This window comes from Rhipicephalus sanguineus, chromosome 4 (assembly GCF_013339695.2).
Source record: "Rhipicephalus sanguineus isolate Rsan-2018 chromosome 4, BIME_Rsan_1.4, whole genome shotgun sequence".
Classification (NCBI taxonomy): Eukaryota; Metazoa; Arthropoda; class Arachnida; order Ixodida; family Ixodidae; genus Rhipicephalus; species Rhipicephalus sanguineus.
This window is the reverse complement of record NC_051179.1, coordinates 77,372,471-77,397,580: the sequence shown is the minus strand read 5'-3', so window position 1 is coordinate 77,397,580 and position 25,110 is coordinate 77,372,471. Positions and strand designations below refer to the sequence as shown.

The 25,110-nt window shown below is 47.3% G+C and overlaps 1 protein-coding gene across 1 annotated transcript in view; it reads left to right on the top strand.

Moving 5' to 3' along the window:
• The window catches only part of LOC119390267 (optomotor-blind protein), a 161,278-nt gene that overhangs the window by 117,026 nt on the left and 19,142 nt on the right, over positions 1–25,110 (top strand). The window contains exons 4-5 of the mRNA XM_037657845.2: positions 18,797–18,873; positions 20,001–20,161. Of these exons, the coding sequence (XP_037513773.1) occupies positions 18,797–18,873; positions 20,001–20,161 (238 nt within the window). The remainder of the gene's footprint in view (positions 1–18,796; positions 18,874–20,000; positions 20,162–25,110) is intronic.

The following is a 25,110-nucleotide window of genomic DNA, read 5'->3' as shown; positions in this document are numbered from 1 at the left end:
TAAACTTCGTATTTTCGGCTCCGTTTGGCTCTGCGTCGGCTGCATCCGCTTTGTCGCAAGACGAATTTCAGCAAAAGTCAGCAGTTTCACTTCGCCACTTTATCTTCTTTAGGCTCAGCGATTCAAATCTGGTCACGAAGTTCACAACGATCCATTCTTTTATCCGAAAGAAAACCAAAACATAGCGATAAACAAAGCCACAAGTACGTTTGAAGCCGTAAGCACGAAGACTAGGCAAATTTGTGTACTGCCCATCATTCCCATGGTAGGTGAACGATCGCAGCGCCAGAGTCCCATCTAGTTAATTTTAGGAAACTCTATGATTTCTATGTCATTCTTATCATCCACCGCGCTCGCGACAGACTGATCGCGTTGATAGATTGGACAAACCGTCGGCTCCAACCATTCATGAAGAGCGTAAAGCTCGAAGACGTTTTATCACCGGAGACTCGCTGCTTACATGTATAGCGGTCCGGTGACAGCGTGTCACCAATTCAGAAGTCCGCTCGGGAAATCGTTGCGTCGTCAAGGTCATGTGAATTTAATTTCTGTGTCTTTACGTGCAAAATCCACGATATCATTTGAGGCACGCCGTAGTGAAGGGCTCCGGAAAATTTGGCCACCTGGGATTCTTTAACGTGAATCTATAAATCTAAGTACACGAGGGCCGCTCTACAGTATTGCTCCTTCATCAAACGCGACTGCCGCGGCCGGGATCGAACCCGCGACTTTCGTGTCATCTGCCGAGCACCGTAACCACTCTACAACCACGGCGGCTATATAAGGTCGTGTGCTCTGACAGCGCGGTGGACACACTCGGCACCTAAGAGTGGAGTTTGTGAACCGGCGTTACCAAACAGCTAAAGCGATGTTTGCTTAAATATTTTATTTACTTAAAGGAATTGCACAGGCACCTTTTACACGATTTTGAGATTAGACACTCTGACTGGTAAACTTTCCGTTGCACTAAAGAAAGAGGTACCGTAAAATTGGTTGTCGCTCCCTTTAATGGGCATCTGGACATTGCAGTGTATCTTTCGCACCGTACAGACTGGTCGAATTGGGGCATCGCTTAGTGCGATTACTAAAAAAAAAAAAAAAACATGGCTGATCCCCCTTTCATAGGAATCGGTATAACACGAAAGTGAAATGTGTCTTCACAGGGGTAGTTGCGCGTTTATTGTGCATTGTTTCGCCACAAGAGCGAACGAATGAATGTTATAGCAACAAATTGTAATGTCACGCGAAGAACGGCAAGCAGCTCAAAACTTGCAGCGCGATCTAAAGCAGAAAGGACCCACGAAAAGAATATACACGGGACGAGTGCGAACTAACAACTGTCGCAATTGTTACTTCTTGGTGTGTGAGCAGCGTGCTCCTTTCGGAAACGCGGCCGCAGCAGCGAGCGAAGTGACCCTCGTGCTCTCTGTAACGTCAACGGAAACTTGCGGTGAAAGCAAAAGACGTACAAACCGCCCCCACACCCCCTGTAGAGGCGTGCTCGCATCGCAACGCGCGGGGCGACGACCTTTAAAGCGCGCCCTCCGCGCCCGTCGCGCCATCTCGCTAGTGATAACAAGAACACGCTGAAGCCACCGAGCTCGGAGTACCGCCAACGCTAAATGGAGTATACAAATAGCTCGCCGTTGGTAAGCTGAAGAACGTACGCTCTGTGGCCAAGTGGTTGTAGGTTAACTCCCGGCAACGGAACATTTAGGGGCGAAGCTCCTTTGGGTGTGGGTCTGTCCCTCCTCTGCAGTATGTAGTAGTAGTAGTAGTAATAGTAGTAGGTAGCCACCTCTAGTTCTTGGATTGTTCACTAGATGGCGCTGTCGTAGCCACCTCTAGTTCCCAGAAAGATCCCTAGATGGCGCGGAGGTGCTTGCTGCGTTGCAGATGCGTGCTCTAGTCCTCCCCCCCCCCCTTCTCTCGCATCGCGACGCCGACGGTCCGCGCTCGCTGCGTTGCAGATGCGTGCTCTAGTCCCCCCCCCCCCCCCTCTCTCTCTCGCCTCGCGAGGCCGACGCTGGCAGCGTCTGCTAGCGAGTTTCTTGATTGAAAAAACCGACTGCTCGCGCTGCACAACCGTTCACTGACCACCCCATATATATAGGCACTGGATTTTGACCTCCAAGTTAGTGCTTTGTGAGATTTCTCCTGTGCGTGATTAAAAAATAAAAGTTCAGTGTACATGTAAAATTAAAGTGAGCTGCAAGTCGCCATGGCTCTCATCGACCCTTTAGTATAAACGCGCCCGATCTCACGTCGCTGATGCCGTACTGGGCAGAATTCACGGAAGATTCACATATGGCGCGTGTCATTGGTGGAAGGCATTCGTTCGATTTAGTGCGGCGATGTACGCTAGGGGGACCGTTGTAATAAAATCCGCTCGCTGTTGGCACGCTTTCACTTTCGCTCGGAGTATTCACGATTTACCGATGATTTCCTCCGGAGCTTCGCCCCACTCATCATCATTCACCCCGTGGATATGCTGTGGATTTTTCTTTTCGTCTTTTTCTTTGCCATCCGTTGGTACATATTTTACAACGTCATATCCGTGACGGAAATACGTCAGTGAAACCGTGGTGGACCCCGGCGTAAAACACTTTCGTGTTACATTTAAAGCCCGTTCCAAGTCTGTGAAATGTGAGTAAACAGCGGAGCACGGCAAGCAAGCAAGCGCCACCACCTGGCAAACGGAGATTGAGTTCTTTCGTCGGCCTTCTTCGTATCCTTCTTCCTCTTTCCTTCTTTCTTTCTTTCTATGTTGCCCTCTCTCCTCCAAACCCTCACGTCACTCCTCCTCAACCCTCGCTATACTCTACTGTACACGGATATGCTATGGTTTACCCTCTCACCTCCTTTCCCTCCTTCTCAGCCTTGCTTCCCTTTGTTATCCGCTTGCTAAACTATACTAACTAAACTAAGATTTGGAAATTCTTCCAAATCTTAGTTTTGCAATATCTTCAGATAGAGCGATGGTCGCCGTGTGCGGTGAAACTTCCTCGTTCAAGACATCGCGTTGTATAAACATATTGCCTGTGTTTAAATGGTTTGCTGAAAGTTATTACTCGGTATACAAGATCTGCCTCGTGGAGAAGATGCCCCGAGTACAGAAATGCGCGATTCAGGAATACGTCTGCCGCGTTGCACTGAACTAAATAATCGAGCGTGCGATGGGCGCACGGCGTTCGTGACATTTTGTGGCATCAGCGGCAACGCCGCTGTTGGCAGCAGCAAAATGCGTCCTGGCGGGGTGTGCATCATAAGATAAGCTGCGCACGGGGACTCAGGAAGTCGGCTTGTTTTCAAAAGCGGCAGGTATATATAAAGGCGCCGTTGAAAGCGAAGGTGTGTCGTGTGTGTGCATGGCTTTTGCCTGATGGCTTCCGACAGCAGGGTGACGCCCATGATGGTTGCAACGAATAGGAGGGAGGAGATGCACCTCGGCATGCGGTGCATACAGAGTTAACGATGCCCCGCTCTGTGTCAGTATACCTTATGAAGGACCGAATCGTCTCAGAGTGAGGAAAGCTGTTCTCTGTTCTTAGATTCTGGGCTCATGGCTCGGTGTAAGACATATAAATCTTACACCGTGGCCCATAGTCACAAAATGATCGCGTGTTTGAATCGTCATTTAAAAGACTTTTCAGACAATCTTGTGGCACTGATCAGCTAAATAAATCAACAACGTGCCGTTCTTTCTTGATTTTCCTCCGACGATGACATTCACGAGACATAGAGATCTTTATGTATGGTTCAACTTTCTTTCCGATGAATTTTAGTTGCGCTGCATGTCACAAGATGTCGCTACGAGCTTTGCTACTATCGTCCATGGCTCAGATAAATGGGTAATCCGTGGACGGTGAGGAGTTTGCGGACAACCTAGAATTTTCTGTTAGCATTTTATGATTTGCCGGTTTATTGACGGTGGATGATGATTATGATGATGATGCTGATCGGCGTTCCGTTCGAAAATGGACGGTGACAAATTACCACCCGGCCTCACTGTTTTTTATTGGGCCACCAACATGGAGTTACTGTATATGGCTCGTTTATAAAGGTGACATATACAGTAACTCTAACCAACATAGTTTGCCGCGATGACCGCTCTACCCGTCAGGAGAGAGCGCGCACATCGAGGCACCCTGGCACCCTAAGCCAATATAGAGTCACTAGAAAAACTTCAGAGTATCGCATCTGTTTTCCGCGCGCTGCCGCCGCCGACGCGATTGGCTTACTCGCATCACGTGACCTCTCGCCGCCATATTCCTTCCAAGCACTTTGGGTGCAGGCGTGTTGAATGCACAGCGTGGCCGGACATTTAGCAGTACCACGGTCCCTAGAAATACTTCGTCGCTTTTTTAAACGTGTCATGAAGATGCCAGAGAGTAGCTTGCCAGTAACCGAACGTTGCTGGTGAGCTACTCCGGGAATTTCGTATATTTTTGCATTCCGTGTGGGAAACATTAACGTCAAAGAGCGTCGTTGTACGTGGCAGCATAGTTGGCCGCGGAATGAATTCGCCCCCCTCGAACAACACTCCTTTCTGTAGTGAACTACACAAACTGCTGGAAAAGCTCTCATGCAACAGGATACTTCACCTTTTCTGTTCGCTGTGTTCAGCGATGTTGAAAACTACATACTACATACCTTTCTATTTGCTCGGCTGTTTATATCTCGATCTGTTGAACAGATTGTGCATGCATTTCGAGTTATAAGCGTGACGCGCACGAGAGCGAAATCGAAGACTTATTAAAATAATAACTGTTTACTGTATACCAAGGCAATTGTGACATGATTACTTACCACTGCGCGAAACTGAAGCGTGGAACTCTGTTGATAAACTTGGTACAAGGCAATGTTATTAAGCGTATTTTATTTTTTAAAAATGTTGCGAATGCTGCAATGCGCCGAGCGTACCCTTAAAATACTGTTTAGTGGGTGAGAAATGGTCACAGCAAAAAAAAAAAAAAAAGTCGGCTTATTCTCCCACGCATTGAGGGAATCGATTTGCAATAAGGTACGAATTTGGGCTGGTTGGTTCATGATTAACTTTAGAAACAGCGCTAAAAGACGGGACAAAGAAAGGACACAAACCACGGCGCCGTGCACGGTTTGTGTCCTTTCTTTGTCCCGTCTTTTAGCGCTGTTTCTAAAGGGAATCGATTTCATGCGAGCCCCAGATCTATATACATACTGTGTTGCAGTAGCATGCGCGTTAAAAAGTTTCGGGATGTGCTATTTCTGATCAAAATAACATAAAGCACCGCGCCGAGGAAGTTTTAACAAGAGTGCATTACGAAAAAAAAAGTTGAAATTAAAAGCAGTGCAGAAACCGAACCCCAGCTGTTTACGCGCTGGCAACGAAAAAAAAAAAAAAGAAAACTTTGTCGGAACACAGCGAAATATTTGCAAATGCCCTGCAACGTTGGGAATATTAAGGAGACAAAAATAGCAAATGAAACTGAGTAGTGACGTCAATCATTTTCGATGGCCTATATTCTACCTATCTGTTAGGAAATGACAACGTATTCGCAAAATAAGATGCACCTTACCTACCGCACGCCGATTCGCCCGTGCGTTCGGCTGCTGGCGTTCCGAACCGAGACAAATACTTCACGCACAACTTCCACTTACCCTACCCACACCACTTCTATTACAGATAACACCCAGCTGAACAGCAAGCATGGTGCGCAAGTAAGGTATGCGTCAGCGATCAATCGAAGGACGCAATGCTGAATGTTCGCGATGTTCGATAATGTTCTCGAATGCGCTATGAAGTGAACCTGAACACCGTCTGCAAAGCTAGCACAAATAGTCAACATTCACCAAGTGTCGAAGTAAATGGCATCTCGCACGGTCATTACGCTAAAGCAACTATACAGCCCTGTGCCTTGCGAACACACCCGGCCGTCAAACGAAAACAGACCGATGAAGACACGAAGAGAGTTTGCGAACACATGGCAACATTCGCCGCGCGTTTCATTCGCTACACCGCTTACCGCGCAGTCGATTCATCACTGTCGATGACTCGAAATCACTTCTGATATCCTTTTGAAGAAACACACACACACATATTGAAGTTACGCCGAGCGTAACACGGCATCGAGGCGAAAAGATCGGTCACTACCTCGACGATCAGCTATGGGCCATCCAGCAAGCCCGCGAGGCGGCGAAGAGGCAAGACCTCGACGTCCCACGTGAGAGGCCTAGGCCAAGGAACTTAAATTGCTGGTTCATAATAAAGTTTATTCCTCCTCCTCCTTCTCAACACACGCTGCCAACGCGCCGGACGGTCCGGAAGGGAAATGGCCGCCGCCGCCCAATGTTCGTCGTCGTCGTTCTCAGTGTAGGCAACTTAAAAGAGAAATCTGTGTTGACGCTTAGCCTGCGTCGTTATGTTGGCGCTAACGCATGCGCAGATCGTATGCGCATTGTCAGGAACGTAATTTCTGTCATCGCATGCTGCTCGCAGTGCGAAAGGCACCCCCCTCAGGCCCCTCTGGGCGTTGGCCTTATAGGCACCCGGCAATGCAGTTTGCTTGTACACGTCGCGCCGCCTAGCAGCGGTGATTAGAACCCACGGGGCGGCCCTTCGCGCCATTCCACCGTTGTGCGCATTGCGAACAGGCGCAATGGATTTACCGCAGCCCGTTGACAACTCCGTCGTCAGAGGTGGAAAAAAAAGAACAAACGCAGATACTGCTGCGTTAAAGATTGCCACAATAAAGAAGGGGATGTCGGCGTCATGATGTATCGCTTCCCATCGAGACCGTGGGAAGCAACTCGGCGGCAGAAGTGGATCGCAGCTGTTCGGCGCGTCAAGTAAGTGTCGCCCTTGCGAATTTTCGTTAAACGACATCAGAGCAAAAACAATAACGGGAAGCATTCGTGCAACGCACGGCAACGTTACAACTGCTCACAAGCGTGTGTTAAAACACGCACAGTGGTTGTCACTCGTGAAACCTAACGTCGTAAAAGCTTGGACGCACGGCGCATTTTTCCATGCATTAATTTGTCAACGTACCTTGCCGCTCCTTTGTGCACCGACGATGACTAGACTGCTGGAACGGGCTCATTAATGCCGATGCTTTCTCGCGCTTAGTACGACAGAAATAAGGCTGGAGTGCACCGCGTAACACGTGGAGTATTCGGAAATTACCGCTTCTCTCGCGCACACGTTTTTTGTTTTCTTGTTCTTGTCAGCTGATTGCTTCAGCACTCGTCGCGTATTCGGATATTTGCGTTTCGCTCGCGCACACTTGCACACGTTTTGTTTTCGCGTTATTGAGTGTCAGCTGATTGCTCTCAATTCAATGTTTCAGTGCCGATGACCTGTCATCTTGGCAACCGAACGAGAATACCAGGATATGCTCTCGCAGTGGCACTTTGTCGTCGTGCTGGGGCTTCCTCGATGCCTTTCCCCACGTCTGCGGGCAGCTCGTACACGAAGAGTCCTCGTGTACGTGCCGTAACGGCACGTACAATTGCCGCTGAGAATTTCTCGGGGCGTGATCGACAACTTTCCATGAAAAAAAAATAAATAAAGAAACGACGCAAAAAGAGAAAAAGTGAGAGATGATCATCAGGCATGACACATGCTGGAACAACAACACTCGTATGCATCGCGAGCGGCTGTCAACATGAGCGTGGCAATGCCTGTCTTACACGAGGTGCAAGTTCACTTATAAGTAGAACAGTAGATATAAAGGGACGGACGGAGACACACGTCACTGGTTATACGTAGAAAAATAACCCCAAAGAGATTCAACGAAGGCACGTGTCGCTGCTTTATTCTGTTCTCGCTTATCTTTCCCAACCCAGCAAATATTAGGTAAGCTCTTAGTAATAAAACAAGTGACAGCTGACCGAGAAACGTATACGGTCGTATTTGTGCGCTTAAGTGGGATAAGATAATTATTTTTCAACTTAATTGTAGTTCAACGTCATAAGCATGCTTGCTTTGCTGTGACAAGCACTTCGCTGCGATGTCGGTGTTCACTTCTTTAACACCATACACATGGTCGTTGTCGTACAGTGCGCGTCCCTTTTCAAGCGTCGGTGGTCGAAAATGGGCATCGATGTTTTCAATCGCCTTAAAACCGCAATACAAAACCAGCGACATGCTTCAAACAGCACGACAAACACACGCCATGCACGGTAGAAATGGCTCGTTGGCCGCCTCGACGCTACGCGGAATCGACACCGTGGCGCTGATGGCTGGGCCGATCGCAGCGCCACCTGACCATTGTCGGTTGCCTATACGCTCGACGCAGTAGCAGCGCTGCGCGGTGATGGCCTCTATACGTGCACGCGTTAATTGAATATAGGGTACCGTGTGCCAAGATTAACGATCCACGAGAGCAATGAATGACAGGCCTTCTGTTTATACCACGCAGTTTATTGGCTCGGACCTGCCTGCCTTTTGATATTGCGGGTGTATATCGATAGCAGCAGGCAAATAATCGTGGTTACTGCAACCTTCACAGCTATAATAGTTACACGAACGCCAAGGTCTTTTCAGAGGCGTCCCTCGTGGAAGGTGTACAATGCATACAATGCATTCTTGCCGAAGGGCTTCGTGGTCGCGTAACCAGTGCTGGACTCGCAGCAAGGAATAAACGACGCTTGATAAGCTACGGGCTTCATCTGGCAGATAAGATTAAGAAAACGTTTTGTCGGTTGAGTTGGTTCATGAGTTTAGCGCCAGTCCTGCTCTCGTGTGGTCTGTGTTCGCTCTTCGTTACGGTGTTTTCGTCTAACGAGATTTGCGGGGATGATGTGGCCACAGCAATTGCACAGGACCGGATTAATTGGAGATACATGGGAGAGGCCTTTGTCCTGCAGTGGGCGTAGTCGGGCTGATGATGGTTTTTATTATTGTTATGATGTATAGATCACCATGGTATTTCTCTGCACATACACTGTAATAAATATAGCCGACGACTGTCACGAATGGAAAAATAACTTGCTACCTTATTGAAGAGCATAACACACACACACACGCAGACTCACACACGAGAACACGCACACACGCATACATACACACTGTTTCTCAGAAATAGAATTGAGAGAACTGGGGCAGAAGAAGATTATAGCGAAAATGGTGGTTTCCAGGAGTCTGCGCGTACGCCGCCGGTTTTTATTTCGCGGATAAATATACAACCTCGCTTCATTCATCCGGGCATTATACTCATCGCTTCTGATTTGTGGGAGCCCTCGTAAACAAGGGCGTTCAGCTGTGCCGAATTGGTGAATTCGGCACAGGGTGACTGTATACAAGGTCGAGAGTGCGTACGACGTACATATATTTAAAAATTATTATATGCCTCCACCTATAGAAATGGAAACACGCGAGGGACCGTGAATGGGTGCCGCGGCAATTAAGGAAGTGACTCCGCGTGTTATGTAGAAAGCCTTCACTCGCGTGACGCTTGCCTTTGTGGCACATACGAGGTACGTATGTACGACTGCGGAGAAAGGCGTCAGAGTGCAGTATAAACCTCTGCACCTCCCTCCTTTCTTAAAGGACACGGGCACACAAGGCGTCATATATGCATTAACAACACCCTTATCCATTAGGTGTCGTTTCTTAGGCTTATACTTCTTACACTCACCCAATGTGTATACGGCCCGTGGCCGACTTTCGTCTTTTTTTCCGGCTTCAACTGCGTAGAGGCAGGGTGCCGCCTTTGCCGCCTTTTGTCGCGTCGCCCTAATGCACCACGCGACTTCCATGTGGGCGTTGACGCCTTTGCTGCGCGAGCGTTGTTGTCGTAGAGTGTATACGTGCGGCCCGCGTATATAGAGGTGAAACGTGAAAGCTTCCATTCACCCGGGCGGCTCGTCAAGGCGCCTCTTCTGGCCGCAGTGTGCATGCGCTGGCGTTTTTTGTCACCGTCACTGCGCGCAGCTTTGCTGCCGCGCTCGGGGCGGGGTGCTGCTTAGCGATGTTGTGAATGCTGCCCCCTTCCCCCACTGTCGCATTAGGTGCGCACCGCGCTTTAAAGGGGCTCGAGAACTTCCTGGTGTGCTTGTGTGTCTGCACGTCTGTGTCCGGGAGGTGTATTGAAAACGATGCATTGCGCGGAAAGTTGAAAAAGTCGTTAAGGATTTTTTTTTTTTTTTTTTTTTTGCAAATGCTTCGAGGAGCCTTGTTCTTCTTCCTGTGTATGCGTGTCATGGCGCGGGACGCATACCAGCGTCGTCTTGCGGTCTATGGACTATATTACAGATTGGTTTCCGCGCCGTCATATTGGGCTGTGGCTTTGCCGTTTTGTGTATTTAACAAAGAAGCGAACAGTGAGACGCATGCGGTGAAAGCGGTTGGGTTGGTGCATTCGACGTTTCAGAACCTTATTAATTTGCTTCCCGACATACCAAAATATGAAAACATTCGTTTAACAGCCCAAGGTGGCGGCGCCCATGTGCCTTACGTAAAATCGTCTGTAGTTCGGCGCAGAGATGTGGGAAAGATGGTAAACTTACGAAAGTGACAGGTGAAGAGGGCGTGCAAAATTCCGCTCTCGTGATTTCGTGGCTAAACAAACTTGAAAAATGTATGCCCGCTGGCCACTTTGTATAGCAGATACGGCGTTGGACTGCTACAAACGCAAGGACGCGGGTTCCACTTCGGGCAACGACTGCCGGTAATTCGATGGGTGCTCTAAATACAAAAACATCCGTGTTTTCATATACAGTGAAACCTCGGTGATACGAATCTCACGGGACCACCAAAAATATTCGTATTATCCGAAATTCGTATCCCCAGAAAGCATGGAAAATTAGCATGCGACAAAAGAAAGCTGGCGGCCGCAGCAACGTCAGGAAGAACACTGAATGATTGTCAGTTAAGTTTTTAGATGTCCACAATCACACCAGCACTCGTAAATATACGGCCCGTACGCGCGTATTTAATTAATGAACCAGGTGCGTTGTGACCCGCGACGGCAGTAGCCCCGAACAAATTTTATTATGCACTATTGCATGACACCGGAGTACTGCAGCGAAAGTAGGGAAAGAAGCGCTTTGATGCGATGGATCAAGGCCACAAAATTACAGGACCACGGTCCTGTGTTATGATTTTGTTATCGCGGAGGTGTTGGGGATGTTTTTGGGAGATTTACGGCCGCACCCGCACAAGTGCTACCTGAACGGTCGCGCTTGTTGACGTTGTGAGGCCTGATTCCTTCGTCAAGACCGTCCTCGCCATCTTTCGGTCCTCGTCTACCTTTCATAGGATCTCTGATGCACGAGGCAGGCACGTGTAAACACAGTACAGCGACAGCAGCCCGCGTCGACGCGTTAGAAAAAAAAAGCATGGCGCTATGTCTCTGTAATCTAAACGCGAAGGCACAGGGAGGCACATAAGAGCCTCAAAGATTCGCGCACACAATCTCGGAGGTCGGGACGCGTCTCTGAAGGTTTATTCTGACCGTGAGTAAAGTCTTTCTTTACACCGTGATTCTGACTATTTGGCGCGCGGCGCGCGTGCCCACGCTTGCGTTCCCGCGCTCGCACGTGCTTAGCGCGTCTTTCGCGATAGCGCGGACAGCTCCTCTTCGTACCTGGGCGGTAGCGAACGTTCGTATCAAACGTCGCCGGGTGAAAATCGGTTCGCAACAACCGTACTCCATTACAGTGCAGGCGAATGGGCCTTGGCCGGGACCAACGAAAAATTCGTATCACCCCGAAATTCGTATGAGCTGTGATCGTATCACCGAGGTTTCACTGTATATTTAGGTGCACGTTAAAGAACCCCGCGGGCAGTCTGCGTTAATTTGTATTCTTCCACTACGGCGTAGCTCATATCGTTATCTAGGTAAAACCTCTTCAATGTATAGTGCTTTTTTAGCACAAAACACGATACGACAACAAAGAAGACAGAACACAGCGCTGTGTTCTGTCTTCTTTCTTGTGGTGTCGTTTTTTGCGCCAAAAATGTACTATGGATTCTCACCAACTAGCCCGCCAACGCATTCTGTTGAACTGTATCTCCTCAATTTAAGTGAACACTCGAAAAGCAGCAGCGTTACATATTTTCGTTGTTTACCACGACCCTGAATAATAATATTTACTTGTACAAGAAGTATCCTGTCACTCTTGTGTCCTGTGGACAGAAAAAGTTATTTAAATACTGTTCATACTTCTGAGGACAACCAGGAAGTACTGCCTTATATCTTAGCTACGGAAACGATGCCTCGCAACGGTATCGATCGAAAACTTATGATATCGGTTCAGAGACGCCAAACGCGTCGTTGAGATATATAGTAGCAGGAAGTGAGGATGGAAATTGGGCGCGACTCCCATGGAGCTCACAAAACATTCTCTTTCGTAAGTGCATTCTCCCACTGGTCCGCCGCCTTCGCTAATTATATGTCCCGCATCGTGATTGGCCGAAATATTTTTCTTGCGAGAATTTTTAGCGTAAGACGTTTTTCGAATACGGGCCCTTGTCTTTCGTAAGAGCGCCTTTGTCCATTCGCTGGTCGACTTCGCTTTAATGATTCGTCCAACATAAGGATTGGTCGAAATATTCTCTCGCGAACAGTTTTAGCCAGGGTTGCCACTGACTTTAGAGTAAATGTCGCCAAACGAAGAGCAAAAAGTCGCCAAAAGTCGCCATTTTTTTACAGACTTCGCCAAAAAAGTCGCCATTCTAGATATGTGCGGCATAACTAGTAATAAAAATTTCCACTCACCTATAGCACCGTAGAATACAGTACCATCCAAGACCCTTAAATTATATTGACGTTTCTCAATACTACTCGTATCTCCCGCTTCACCATGGCAGTCTATGGTGCTGCTTCCCCGACTAGCCGCAAGATGTACGTGGTGGCGCAAGGGTGAATGATTGAAACGCTCATGATATCCCATTCCTGTCCGCTCGTTTCAAGGGTAAAAGTGTGCTAAACCTTAAGCGAAAACCGTGAAAGCGTTGTTTGTAGACAGCTTTACGTACCCTCATATGAAATAAAATGATTAAAAGGTTTATTGAAGGTAACTCGAGAGAATTCTTACAGGAACCGATCATTAGTGAGTCTTACACCTTTTCAGTGTGAACTAATATGATACCGGACGCCACCGACCTTTTCATATAGCCACTTATAATATCTACACGTGTCAATCCAATGCGTTAATAATGAACAGATAGACGATGTAAAATGTTATATACCAATTGTTTTCATTGCACACGCTCACCGAGAGCAGTGGAAAATGCCTCAATAAATATTTGTTTATTGCACAAATAGCCGCGTATCCGCCTCTCTTCGCTATTCCAAAACAGCCTTTACGAGCTGAATTGGGGGTACTGCAACGGTGAATAAGTCGCCAAGCTATTCAGAACAGTTGGAGCTTTGGCGGAACAAATGGTCGGAGCACGCGGCCAACCCGCCGTCTAGCTCCTTCAGAAGCGGGACTTTAGAGAAGCTTAAAGCACCTATAGCCATAAACTTATAGTCATACACTGCCCCCTCGCGGTTTGCAAGGCAGTCCGCTGACCTAAATTTTGCTGCAATGTCACTGGGGGACGTTCCAGTACCTCCTGCATCTAGATGAATTGAGGAGACACACACAAGTTACGGGACGAACATACCGAATGACGCTTAATGCGCACATTCTACTCAGGGGTCTAAAACCAAGAAAAATAGAGAGAATGTTGCCGCTCATTCGTTGGGAAGACACTGGGCTCAGGATGCATAACTCAGTGGAGACCTAAGCCGAAAATCGCCAAAAATTCGCCATGTCGTCATTCATAATTTTAGGTCGCCATGGGCCTCTCAAATTCGCCAATTTGGCGAAAAGTAGCCACCATTGGCAACCCTGGTTTTAGCTTAATACGGTTTTGTGAGCACGATTCTCGATTTATACACTGCATTTGACATACAATGACGGGGCAACTCACCATTACACTTCATACGATTTGTGCACGCCACTAATCAGTGTGATTTGTTCCAACTCCATTCCTTCACGCGCTTCGTCATTGGTCGTAGTGACGTCCCGGCCACGTTATCAGCGAGATAATCCGGTCGGGCGCGCAAGCTGATAAGAGTGGCCTAGAATCGAACGGTATGAACCGCTTCATCGTATTGGCCCCACCCGTGCCGAAAGGCGCGGAAGGCGACTGGCTCTGGTTTGCCAGCTTTCCTGCTTTGTCCAATCAGCTATGACGACGGGTGCTGGTTTGCCAACTCTCCAGCTCTGTCCAATAAGCGGGCCGTACAGCTGGTAAACCAGCGCTGATCGGCGTCGCCTACTATCGGGCTTTCCTGATGAATCGGACAGTCAATCAGCGGAAAAGCAAATAGCAGGAAGTGGAATGCTGAACTTGCCGTTACAGGAGAACAGCTTCCAGCTACAGGCTTTCCACTCATGAAAATGCCGTTTATTGTGCAATTAATGCTCGCGAAGCGATGACTGAACTCTCATCAGATCATGTTAAAGTTCCCCTCGCATGACACGGGCTGTCAGGATTCGCAGCCGCGATAGGAGCCTCGTATAAAAGCTGTTAGAATTGTACGCTACGCTGGGCATGTTGCGCATGACCACGTACTAATCTCCCGCTCCCCTTTTCTTCACATACAACGCAGCTGAATACCTCGTCACGCTGCAGGTATTCTCCACCCAATCTCCTCGCTAACAAGTCAAGACGGAGAGGCCTATTGTTAGAGATTAAGAGAACAAGGTGCGATGACGCCGAGCAGCGATAACAGCGACCGACGCTCGAAAGAAACAGAAGGAGTGAACGGGGGCTTAATTTCTTCGAGCAACGCATCGCCGACACGTCATCGCGCCGTCTTCGAGTGACGGCACAGAGCTCCCGGAAGTTACAAGAAGCACACAGACACAGCGCTCGTAACTTTCTGTCCTGTCTAAGCGCGCTGTTTCATGTTCAAGATGTACCAACTGGCCCGCGAACAATCATTGTTACTCCCGGAAGTAGGTGAGTTAGAAGCGAGCTTCGGAAGCCATGCCCATTATCCACTTCAACGTATGAAACTGCCCACAGAAAAGCGACCGAAAATTAAAAAAAATAAAACGAATTGACTGCACAGCAGTCATCAGGATGCACCTGCAAAATGGGTGACAATAATTTTTTGTGCCTCTGACTCTTGGTTGACGTCCGTGTCTGCACCTGCGAGCCCTTCGTGTCTCTGAACTCGTGGTACTTCCTCAGTTTACTGAGGAAGCACCACGAGTTCAGAGACACGCGAGTGTCTGAGGAAGCACTTTACTGAGGAAGCACCACGAGTTCACAGAGGATTATCCCTCGTGAGTCCTAATCCGCTGTGCATTCATTCCTGTTCGCTGCTATGTAGCGTCCGAGCACAACACCGCGAGGAAGGGGAGACCAACGACGCGATTTTCTTCAAAAATTGCGACTCCACAGTTCAACCCCAGCCCACGCGTCTTGGAATATTGTTGCCACAGCAGACTGACACCGGCATACAACTAGTCTAGTCATCGGTATCCACGTTGGCACGAGGATAACGCGTATTTTGCGGATGCTTACGAGCTTACAGGAAGCAGTCACGACGAACAACAGACCCGAGTCGTCGTTGTTGTTGTTATTGTTGCTTATCCATTTCGTTGTCCTTGCCTTCACTCCGCCCATAAGGTGCACGCCGGTTATTACTGCCTTGCGGCAGCCTTGCGAAAGGGTTAAACGACACCGCCTGCAGGTGCGTATGCCTTTACTGTATAGCCAGAGACGACCTATTGTCGTTCTGTTTGTCCATCTATCCATTATTTTCATCGGCGCCAGGTTGACGGATGTAACGTGTGGCTGACGGAAGCCAGGAATAAGCACTGGGGATAAAGCTAAGAATGAAGACGCTCTCGAGGAACACGAAAAAAAAAAGATAAAAAGAAACTGACACCCCTCAAAGGCTCGTGTTTCCGAACTCCGGGAAGGGAAATACAAGGAGACGAGTCGTGCCGAGCGCGTGACGGATGAGGTAAGTCGGGGAGACGGCGGACCGTTTCGAGAGGTGACAAGCGTTGTGTACTGTACTCCAAGAAGGCGACCTATGCACACCGTCCGGTAGGCTTCTCGGTATGCCTTTAACTTCTTTATATACACTTGTACTATAGACCGTCGTGTGTTCTCAGCCCGTCCTCAGGGGTATATTCCTGAACAAAAAGGAAGTAGTTACTATGAGTCATCGCTTGTCCCGGAGACCGGTGCCCTGTGTATCGCACCTTCTCGGCTCTCCAACTCGGACATAAGACGCGGCGGCGTGACTCACTGCAGGGATCCCACAAGAACAAAGAGGACGGAACGCCGGTGCGCGTGTGACGCTCTTTGTCTTTGAGTGACGGCCCCATTCTTAAACGGCTTTCGTACTGTTTGCATGTGTGTGTGTGTGTGTCTTTCTCTCGCTGTTCTTCACTTCGCTCATTCTTGCGCATCCGCTAATGACGGGTGCGACGGCGTGCGCCGCATTGGCGAAGGGGACGAGCCAATGGAACAGACACGCGGTCGTTCTTTAAGGACCGTGCCGTGTGAAGAAGTCACGTGGTCGCGACGCCGCGTACGACACTGCACCCTCGGCTCCACGCGCGTGCCACCTTATGCGCACTGTTCTGGCTAGTCTTATGAACAACAGATTACATTAACGGTTCATTTGGAGTTCCCTCCCTCAACATGCAGGAACAGTGTTTTTTAGTGACAGGGTGCGTGGTCCATCCTATTATAAACTTAGCGGCGCACTGTATATCATGCCCTCCCTAATACATAGTCTTTGCATTGCATTCTTATCGTAAATACCTTAGTGGAAGGGGGTTGGGAAGAGGGGAGGGCCGCTGCTGTGAAACTTCACCCCCTTGACAACTGTATAAGCCCATTTTCCAAAGTGGTTTCAAGCACTGGCGTGGCTTTGTGGTAGAACACTTCAGCACCACTCAGAATACCTATGTTCTATCCCGACAGGAACCCTGATTTTTATTATCCGGTTATTATAAGGTTACGTGGGTTATTGTAAAGCACGGCGCATTTTTCAAGGAGAATGTCTGATGTGGCATTCAAGGCTTTCGCCTAATAAATACGTCAGTAGCTACTCTATACACCCAAACCTGTTTATAATGAAGCGGTCGCGACCTTCAATATAGTAATTCGTAGTATCGGTTACTTCGTTGTAAAGGTCGCGCACCGAAACACTCGCAATATACCCTCGTACGGAATCTTTCTCTATAGCGCAGTGGTGCAGCCAGGCGGTGGCACATCGGGCCCGTGCCTCCCCCCCCCCCCCTCCCAGAAAAATTTCTGCCTACGCCCTTGCAATAGTGGCCACTCGTTTGTGGAGGATTACGTTCTGGAAAGTTTCGACTGTTACCATGTGACCCGGCGTTCCCGCTAAATAAATAAATAAAAAAAACAGTACTGCGCTTAATGTTTCCCTTAAAAGTGCGCGTGCGAATCTTCGTTTTAGACCGGGCACGGGCGGTGTCTCAGGACTTACAGAAGTGCGCGTTTAACCATTTTCTTTCTCTTTTTTAAATAATTTTTTGAGGCGGCACTCGCGGCCTCGTCACACGGCAGTCGGTGCGAAGAGGATAATATGTATGTCGACTTCTTGAAGAGCGAGCAAAAAAAGAGAAAATGAAAAGAAAGAAACAAAGAGAAAAACCCGAGCGAACCTCCGCGTGATCATTAGCAGTCATCCTTAGCAAGGTGAGAAGCTCGCGAAAGACAATGGCTGCAGCCGTCACCCCTGTTTTTCTCGAGTGAGCGGTGGCGCCGGTGTGACTCTTTAGAGCCGCCGAGACACTGCGTGCGTCTTTTTTCTCTCCGCGTCCGCCCGTGTAGGAGACGGGTGTGACGGGTGTCACCTCGTTCACGGGTCGCGACGCCGGCGCTTGGTGTCACGCGTGCGACAGCTTTGCTTTGTGTACGGCGTCTTCGAGCACTCTCGGCAGGTGTATACGTACTCATTCGCATACAGTTTTCTCGACGTCTGAACGAGAAAGGAGAAAGATAGAAAGACAGCCGGCGAACTTCTTGGGAGTACAGCTGCATCTTGCTATTCCGCAGTGTCTCATTAATAGTACATACTATAGATGTGAAGTTATTGTTTCAGCAGAGTTGCATCGACCAAAACAACCAAGTGGGTCACAAGTTGAATGATGACATATTTGTAATAAGAGAGACAGGTTCACGAGAAGTGTTGGGTTCGTTTCTGTATAGTTTTATATTTAAACTCCTTATAAGTCATTGTAACCATACAATATTCTATATAAGTATAGAATACTAGATATATTTTATTGCTATTTTTTACTTTATATTTTATGTATTGACCTCTGCCTATGTGGCACATATAGCGCGTACACTTGTTCTTCTTGAATCCCTCCTATGTTCCCTTCGGCATATGTAGCTAGGTTAAATTCGTCCCTATGGCCCCTATGAAGTACTCTGATAAAAATTACAAATATTAAACAGATCTATCTATCTATCTATCTATCTATCTATCTATCTATCTATCTATCTATCTATCTATCTATCTATCTATCTATCTATCTATCTATCTATCTATCTATCTATCTATCTATCTATCTATCTATCTATCTATCTATCTATCTATCTATCTATCTATCTATCTATCTATCTATCTATCTATCTATCTATCTATCTATCTATCTATCTATCTATCTATCTATCTATCTATCTATCTATCTATCTATCTATCTATCTATCTATCTATCTATCTATCTATCTATCTATCTATTCTTATATAGAGAGCTAGACCAGTGACATCGATCCTTAGTTCTTTACGTTCTCTGTTCGTTTACTCCGCAGATTACGCAACTGAAGATCGACAACAACCCGTTCGCCAAGGGCTTCAGAGACACCGGGGCTGGCAGGAGGGAGAAAAAGTGAGTCTTCGCTTCTATCTCGTCCTTGTCGCAGTGTGGTTCATCGATCGTGCGTGTATACTATAACGAGATCAGCAATGAAGGTGTGCGGACTTCACACGTGAAAGAAAGAAAGAAAGAAAGAAAGAAAGAAAGAAAGAAAGAAAGAAAGAAAGAAAGAAAGAAAGAAAGAAAGAAAGAAAGAAAGAAAGAAAGAAAGAAAGAAAGAAAGAAAGAAAGAAAGAAAGAAAGAAAGAAAGAAAGAAAGAAAGAAAGAAAGAAAGAAAGAAGCTTTTGATACAACATGCAAGATGATGATTCAGCATCATCGATGATGATTCAGCATACACACTTATACATAGACAAGTGTTCATGATAGGGCGAGTTGGTTTGTCGTACCTGAAGTGGTATAGCGCATCATGGAAAACGTTTAAACGGCCAATTCGACCGTTTCTTCATTTTCCGTTATGCGGCGTAAAAGTTCAACTGCCAAAGACGCTTCTGCGCCAACACTGCGATCTTGCGTGCAGTGATTTCCTTTTACTTTTGGACAACTGTAAGCAGTTATACCAGCGGTCTCTCAATTCTGTCGCCTTCAAGTACTGCAGCAGGGCTCGTGTGGCTTCACGGGTGATGTGATGTGAGGCCAGGCTCCCAAGATTTGTCTTTCAGTATAAAAACCGATCGTCAAGTTTCCTCAAGGCACACTGGAAGCATACTGTCTGTGTGTTGTGGAGTGTGTCTCTCCTTCTATCTCTATATTTCATTCCCCTCCCCAGGTGTAGGGTAGGAAACTGGACGGGGCCTAGTTAACCGCCCAACTTTTTCTATATCCTTTTCTCTCTCAACAGTTATACGGCTACAGATGTATACTATGCATGCAGTGTATAGTATGTAGTATGCATCCGCAGCCGTATAACTGTCTCATATTGAAGCTCATGAGCTTCAAGATGAAGCCATATGATGCAAGTTCTGTTAGACGTTCTAATTTGAATAGAACCCTTGCACGTAATCGTTTGCATCTTTTAGCGCAGACAGGAAGTCGAGCAGGTGGCCTGTGGTTGCTATGAATACGTGCACTATATATACTACGTATTCCTGACAGCGGCGAGTTGACGTGTGCCTCTAACGTGGCTCCATCTATGCAGGAGGCTGGGCGAGTCGTCGTCGCACCCGCTGGGCGGCGACCCCCTGGGACGGTCGCTGCAGGACGGCGACTCGAGCGACGACGACGAGCAGCTGGACGTCGGGGGCGCCGACGACCTCAGGGGCCTCAACGGCTCCTGTCCGCCGACGCACGACCACGACGGTATGTGTATGCTCCAACTTCCGTTATGCCACGCCAGAAACTATACTTACATACTTTATAACGTACGTACACAGGCATATATATCGGTAACACAGATCATATAAGGCTTTGGACGCGTTACTCAGCTACACTTGAGGAAATTCGGGCTGTATGACAATTGTGCGACAAACTCCAAGAATTGTGGCTCGTTGCATCGAGCTATGAAGTGTACGTGCGCACATCTCACTCTCTTCTTCTTTGCTTCTATTAGATTTTATGAACAACACAATCTCCCTCCGGAAAGGAAGTTCAAGAACAGAACGTAAAATAGTTGAGGCGTACTTCATTAAGAAATCCGACGATAAGTGCGTCAGTTGTCCGTCTTTGGCATTACAAGAAAAAGAAGTTGAATTTCTTTCGAGAAATTGGACACGTGCATCGTTCGACTGCACCACCTCACGTTTCAGCAAATTACTTTTACAGTCTTCTGTACCATGATGTGTGCACATATACCTGACGCGCGGATCATATATGATTGTTCGTTTCAAACAAAACGCTAGTGGGAAGTTCAGCGCCACTCCTGTGGTAGGCGTTTCTTTCGTCCTTTTCGTTTGCGCTGTTTACGCGCCCTATACCTTTTATTCTCTTTATTTCTTTTTTCGAGTCAATATAGCATATACGAACAACGGCTATTTACATCTGAAGACCTCCCTGCGTTTTCTTCCCTTTCATCTTATCCTACTCCTCTTCTTCTCATCCAGCATCCTCGGTGAATAGCTCGACTCTATGCACACGTACCTTCTCTATACCGCACTGTAAACATTTTACCACTAATCTATTTCTTTTTCTCTCTCGCTATCCCTCTCTTGCGCACCTCACTTCCTGCGCGTTGGCGTAGCGGACCTGAACCGAGTATCACTTTATATAGCTATAAAGTCAACCATCATGAAACCACGGGATGGAGAGTTAAGTAAAAGTTAAGAAACCAAGGGTGTTCTAATTAGCCACGCGTATTCCTCGCTACGGGGTTCCTCACAACCCAGGTGTCCGGCGTATGAGTTCCCTCGGTTATTGTTATTAGCGACGTGTCGTGTCGTTGAATGCGATCGTTAAATGCGCAGCAGGACTTCACCACGCACGAGTGACGTTTCCTGCGTCTTATCGTTATTAACGCGAAGTTTAATAACCTGCAGAGGTATAATAATAACCTGGAAAAGCGTGTATGCATACTGACCGGGAGAACATATAACAAAGGTTTCCTTTAAATATGGGCAGCTTTAGTGTCTCGATAGATAGATAGATAGATAGATAGATAGATAGATAGATAGATAGATAGATAGATAGATAGATAGATAGATAGATAGATAGATAGATAGATAGATAGATAGATAGATAGATAGATAGATAGATAGATAGATAGATAGATAGATAGATAGATAGATAGATAGATAGATAGATATACCCTACACGGGGGGAGTGGAACGAGGGGGTAAGAGCGGCGAAGCATGAGAGCACACATGTCACAACACACATGTACACCGCAGTGTATCTTCAAGCGATCGCTGATTACGTCAGTTACATTAAAAACTACAGGAGGGCTCGTGTGGCTTTCTGGGCTGTTATTAACTGCGCAGGCAGTCTCCCTATAAGATCTCTTCTTCAGTAAATGGCCGATCATCAACTATGCTCAAGACACAGTGCATAGTGTATCGGGAGATTAAACGCTAAAGCGATCACGTCTGCCATTTGTGAACGCTCTCTAACACGCTTAAGTCTATACATGAAAGTCAGTGCGGCCCTGCAGCACAAGCCGTGTTTCGAGAATTACATGTGAACATTTTTAACGGGGGCGTTACGGGGGCATTCACTGCGCCACACCATTCCCGTGGCCTGAAAGAAGAGACCGCCGTAAATCATTCATTCGCGCTCTGGATATATATATACGACCTGCGTATACATATACGACCGCATAGGTTAATGCGCCCCACTCGCAGCAAACATGGCGCCGGTCGCAACAATTGCCAGCTCTCGACCGTCGCGCCACCCTCTCCCTATACCCACCGCAGTGTGGCGCTGCCGGTGCATACTAATAACGAGAGTGGTGCAAACGTTGCGCCGCGGCATGAAGCGCACTGATGTGATGCGGGTTGAAAGCGCAAGGCACACACATACGACAAAACAAAAGCTATTTACTGGCCCACTCACTCGAAAGGAGTCGCATATATATATATATATATATATATATATATATATATATATATATATATATATATATATATATATATATATATATATATATATATATATATATATACGCACGATACAGAGGCGAGAGGGCGTGTCCGAGGAGTAATGGGAGCGGTGTGAATTTGCTATCGCGACGCATTCATGAATGCGCGCGCCTATTTATGTATATGCGCTGCGTTTTGTATATGCCGGGAGCGTCGCTGAGGCGTGTATATTAATCCTATTGCACGCGCGGGCATACACGCAGTAACGCGCGAGTGCTTTCTGAGCATATACATACAACATGGACGCGCGGGTCGTATAATTTACCAGCGGGTCGCCCACGCAGTCGGCAGCACATTTGCACGCAGCGCGAGCCTTTTTAATGGGCTCATGAGGGGCAGTGCCATTTCGTGTCGTTCCAGAGGAACAGGGTTGTTTGTCTTGGTAATGGGCGCTGGACAGGGGAACGCGTACGTGTATGTATATATCGAATATATACCGCCCCACACAAACGACTTTCTCCTCGTGTTTTACCTCTTTATTTTCGTCTCGGTTACTTTAGTACTTATGGATGGAGAGGAGAGGGAGTTATTTATTCCACAAAATTCGAGTGTGAAAGAACGATATATTGACACCGAATGAGCTGCCGACTGGTGTTCGATTTCATGCCTAATATACGCGTTCATCAACTTTAGATATTTGCCGAAATATGTGTAAACCACTACGCCCTCGTCTACAATTTTTTTTTTCTTGCCTTATATGCCTCTTTCATCACTTTACTTGTCTCTTCCCTATTTTTTTATTATTTGCGTCCCTCTTCTACCGCTTCTTTCTGGGCTTCCGTGCTTTCGGCTTCAGGTTTGACGACTCACGTGTAGTTGCAAACATTTAGTTCAACGGTCTCGTCTTGCCTTAAACTTGTCTGTTGGAGTGTGTATACAGCTGGTCAGGGCCAAAGTCTGCGGACAAGAAAAGTCGCGTGTCTGCGATATATAGTCTGAACACTGTGTATACGGTGACAAGACTATAAACGACTGCGTGTTTGAGTGGTCACTTTTCGTCCGCCGCTGTGGTATAGCGGTTACGGTGCTCGGCTGCTGACCCGAAGGTCGCGGGTTCGATCCCGGCCGCGGCGGTCGCATTTTGATGGAGGCGAAATGGTAGAGGCCCGTGTACTTAGATTTAGGTGCATGTTAAAGAACACCACATGGTCGAAATTTCGAGAGCCCTCCACTCTCATAATCATATCGTGGTTTTGGGACGTAAAACCCCAGATGTTATTATTATTGAGTGGTTACTTTAAGAAGAACGTATCTACTTCTTAGTAGCACGGTGTACGTTTAATGTACACACCTGCCCAGTGCACGGCATACGCTATATACACTATTCTAATCATGCGTTTGAGTAGCGTCATTTTTGGCTGTTGACATTGGCGTTTTGCATCTATTGCAACTAAAATGAACGATGCATATTATAAAGTGGACGCATACGCGTAAAAATGGCTTCATGGCTTTGCGATCACGGACGCATACAGTGTTTCATGATCCTCTTAATTTGAGGTCACGAATTGCCAGGCTGAGGTAATCATATTCGTGTGAAAGAAATAGTATCGTCAACACACATTTCCCGCTACGCGTGCTAAAGAGATTTGGAAGTACGAGGAAAGCGTCTGCGTTCGTTCTAGTGCCTCTTTCCTCTATTTTCCCTAAAAGAACAGCGATAATTAATTCCCCCTTATGGGCACACGACAGAACTGCTTCCGATTCTTCGTCACCGTGTGCCGCAGTTTGAGCACTGGGTGCTTCGCAGTGCCCCCTACAGTGCGCGGAAAGAAACAAACGCTAGCAACTTTCGACGAAAACCATGTCTGTACCGCGCGAACGTTATGATTCATAGTAATTTCAGCTAAAAAAACAGGCGTTCACGCAGCACATGAAAACAAAAAGAACTGCATCTTTTTTGAACGGACGCTTATCTTAAACATGCGCGCCTGTGTACACCGACTCCCAGCAGGCGCTATGCTCCTTCGTTAAAACGAAAGAAAGGTTGAATGCAATGAAGAAAAAAAAAGGACACACACACACCAGGGCGATCCATCAACTTGCAAAGAGTAACCAGGCAGCAGAAGCCGCATCACTTTGCTTGCTCTACTGTTTACCAGACATTTTTTTTTTACCCCGGGAGTTCTCTGTTTCACACTCGGGGCCCTCTTTATCTTTACTGCATCGCATTGTTTGTTTATTATTATTTTTTTCGTTCTGTCGCCGCTGAGTTCTCGTTATCCGTGTCCTTCGGGAGTGAGATGCATTCCCAGAAGTCCTGAGAACCGAGGAAAGAAACTGCGCACATCTTCTGACCGCGGCAGCCACCTCCGGGGAGTGAGAGGAGCACAGGCTATATATATATACGTATATACTGGGAAGAACTCGGTTAAGATAAGACGCGTTAGGGCATATGGCCAAAAGGAGAATGGCGAGTTGCTGAAGTCGTGAAGACGCGCACTTCCGAGAAAGTTTAGTGTATAATGGACGTGTCAAAAGATAGTGTCTCAGTTAAAGACGTGCGCGCACCACACCACACAGTATGCACTTGTGTCGTGTTTTCTCTTTGTTTTTTTACTAACGAAGGCTTCTTTGCCTTAACTAACCCTCCTTGATTGGTCTGCCATAAAAATGTTTTTCTTCTTCTTTTTCCTCGCACGCCATAAACACATTGAGAAGATTAGAACATCTCTCTTGTCG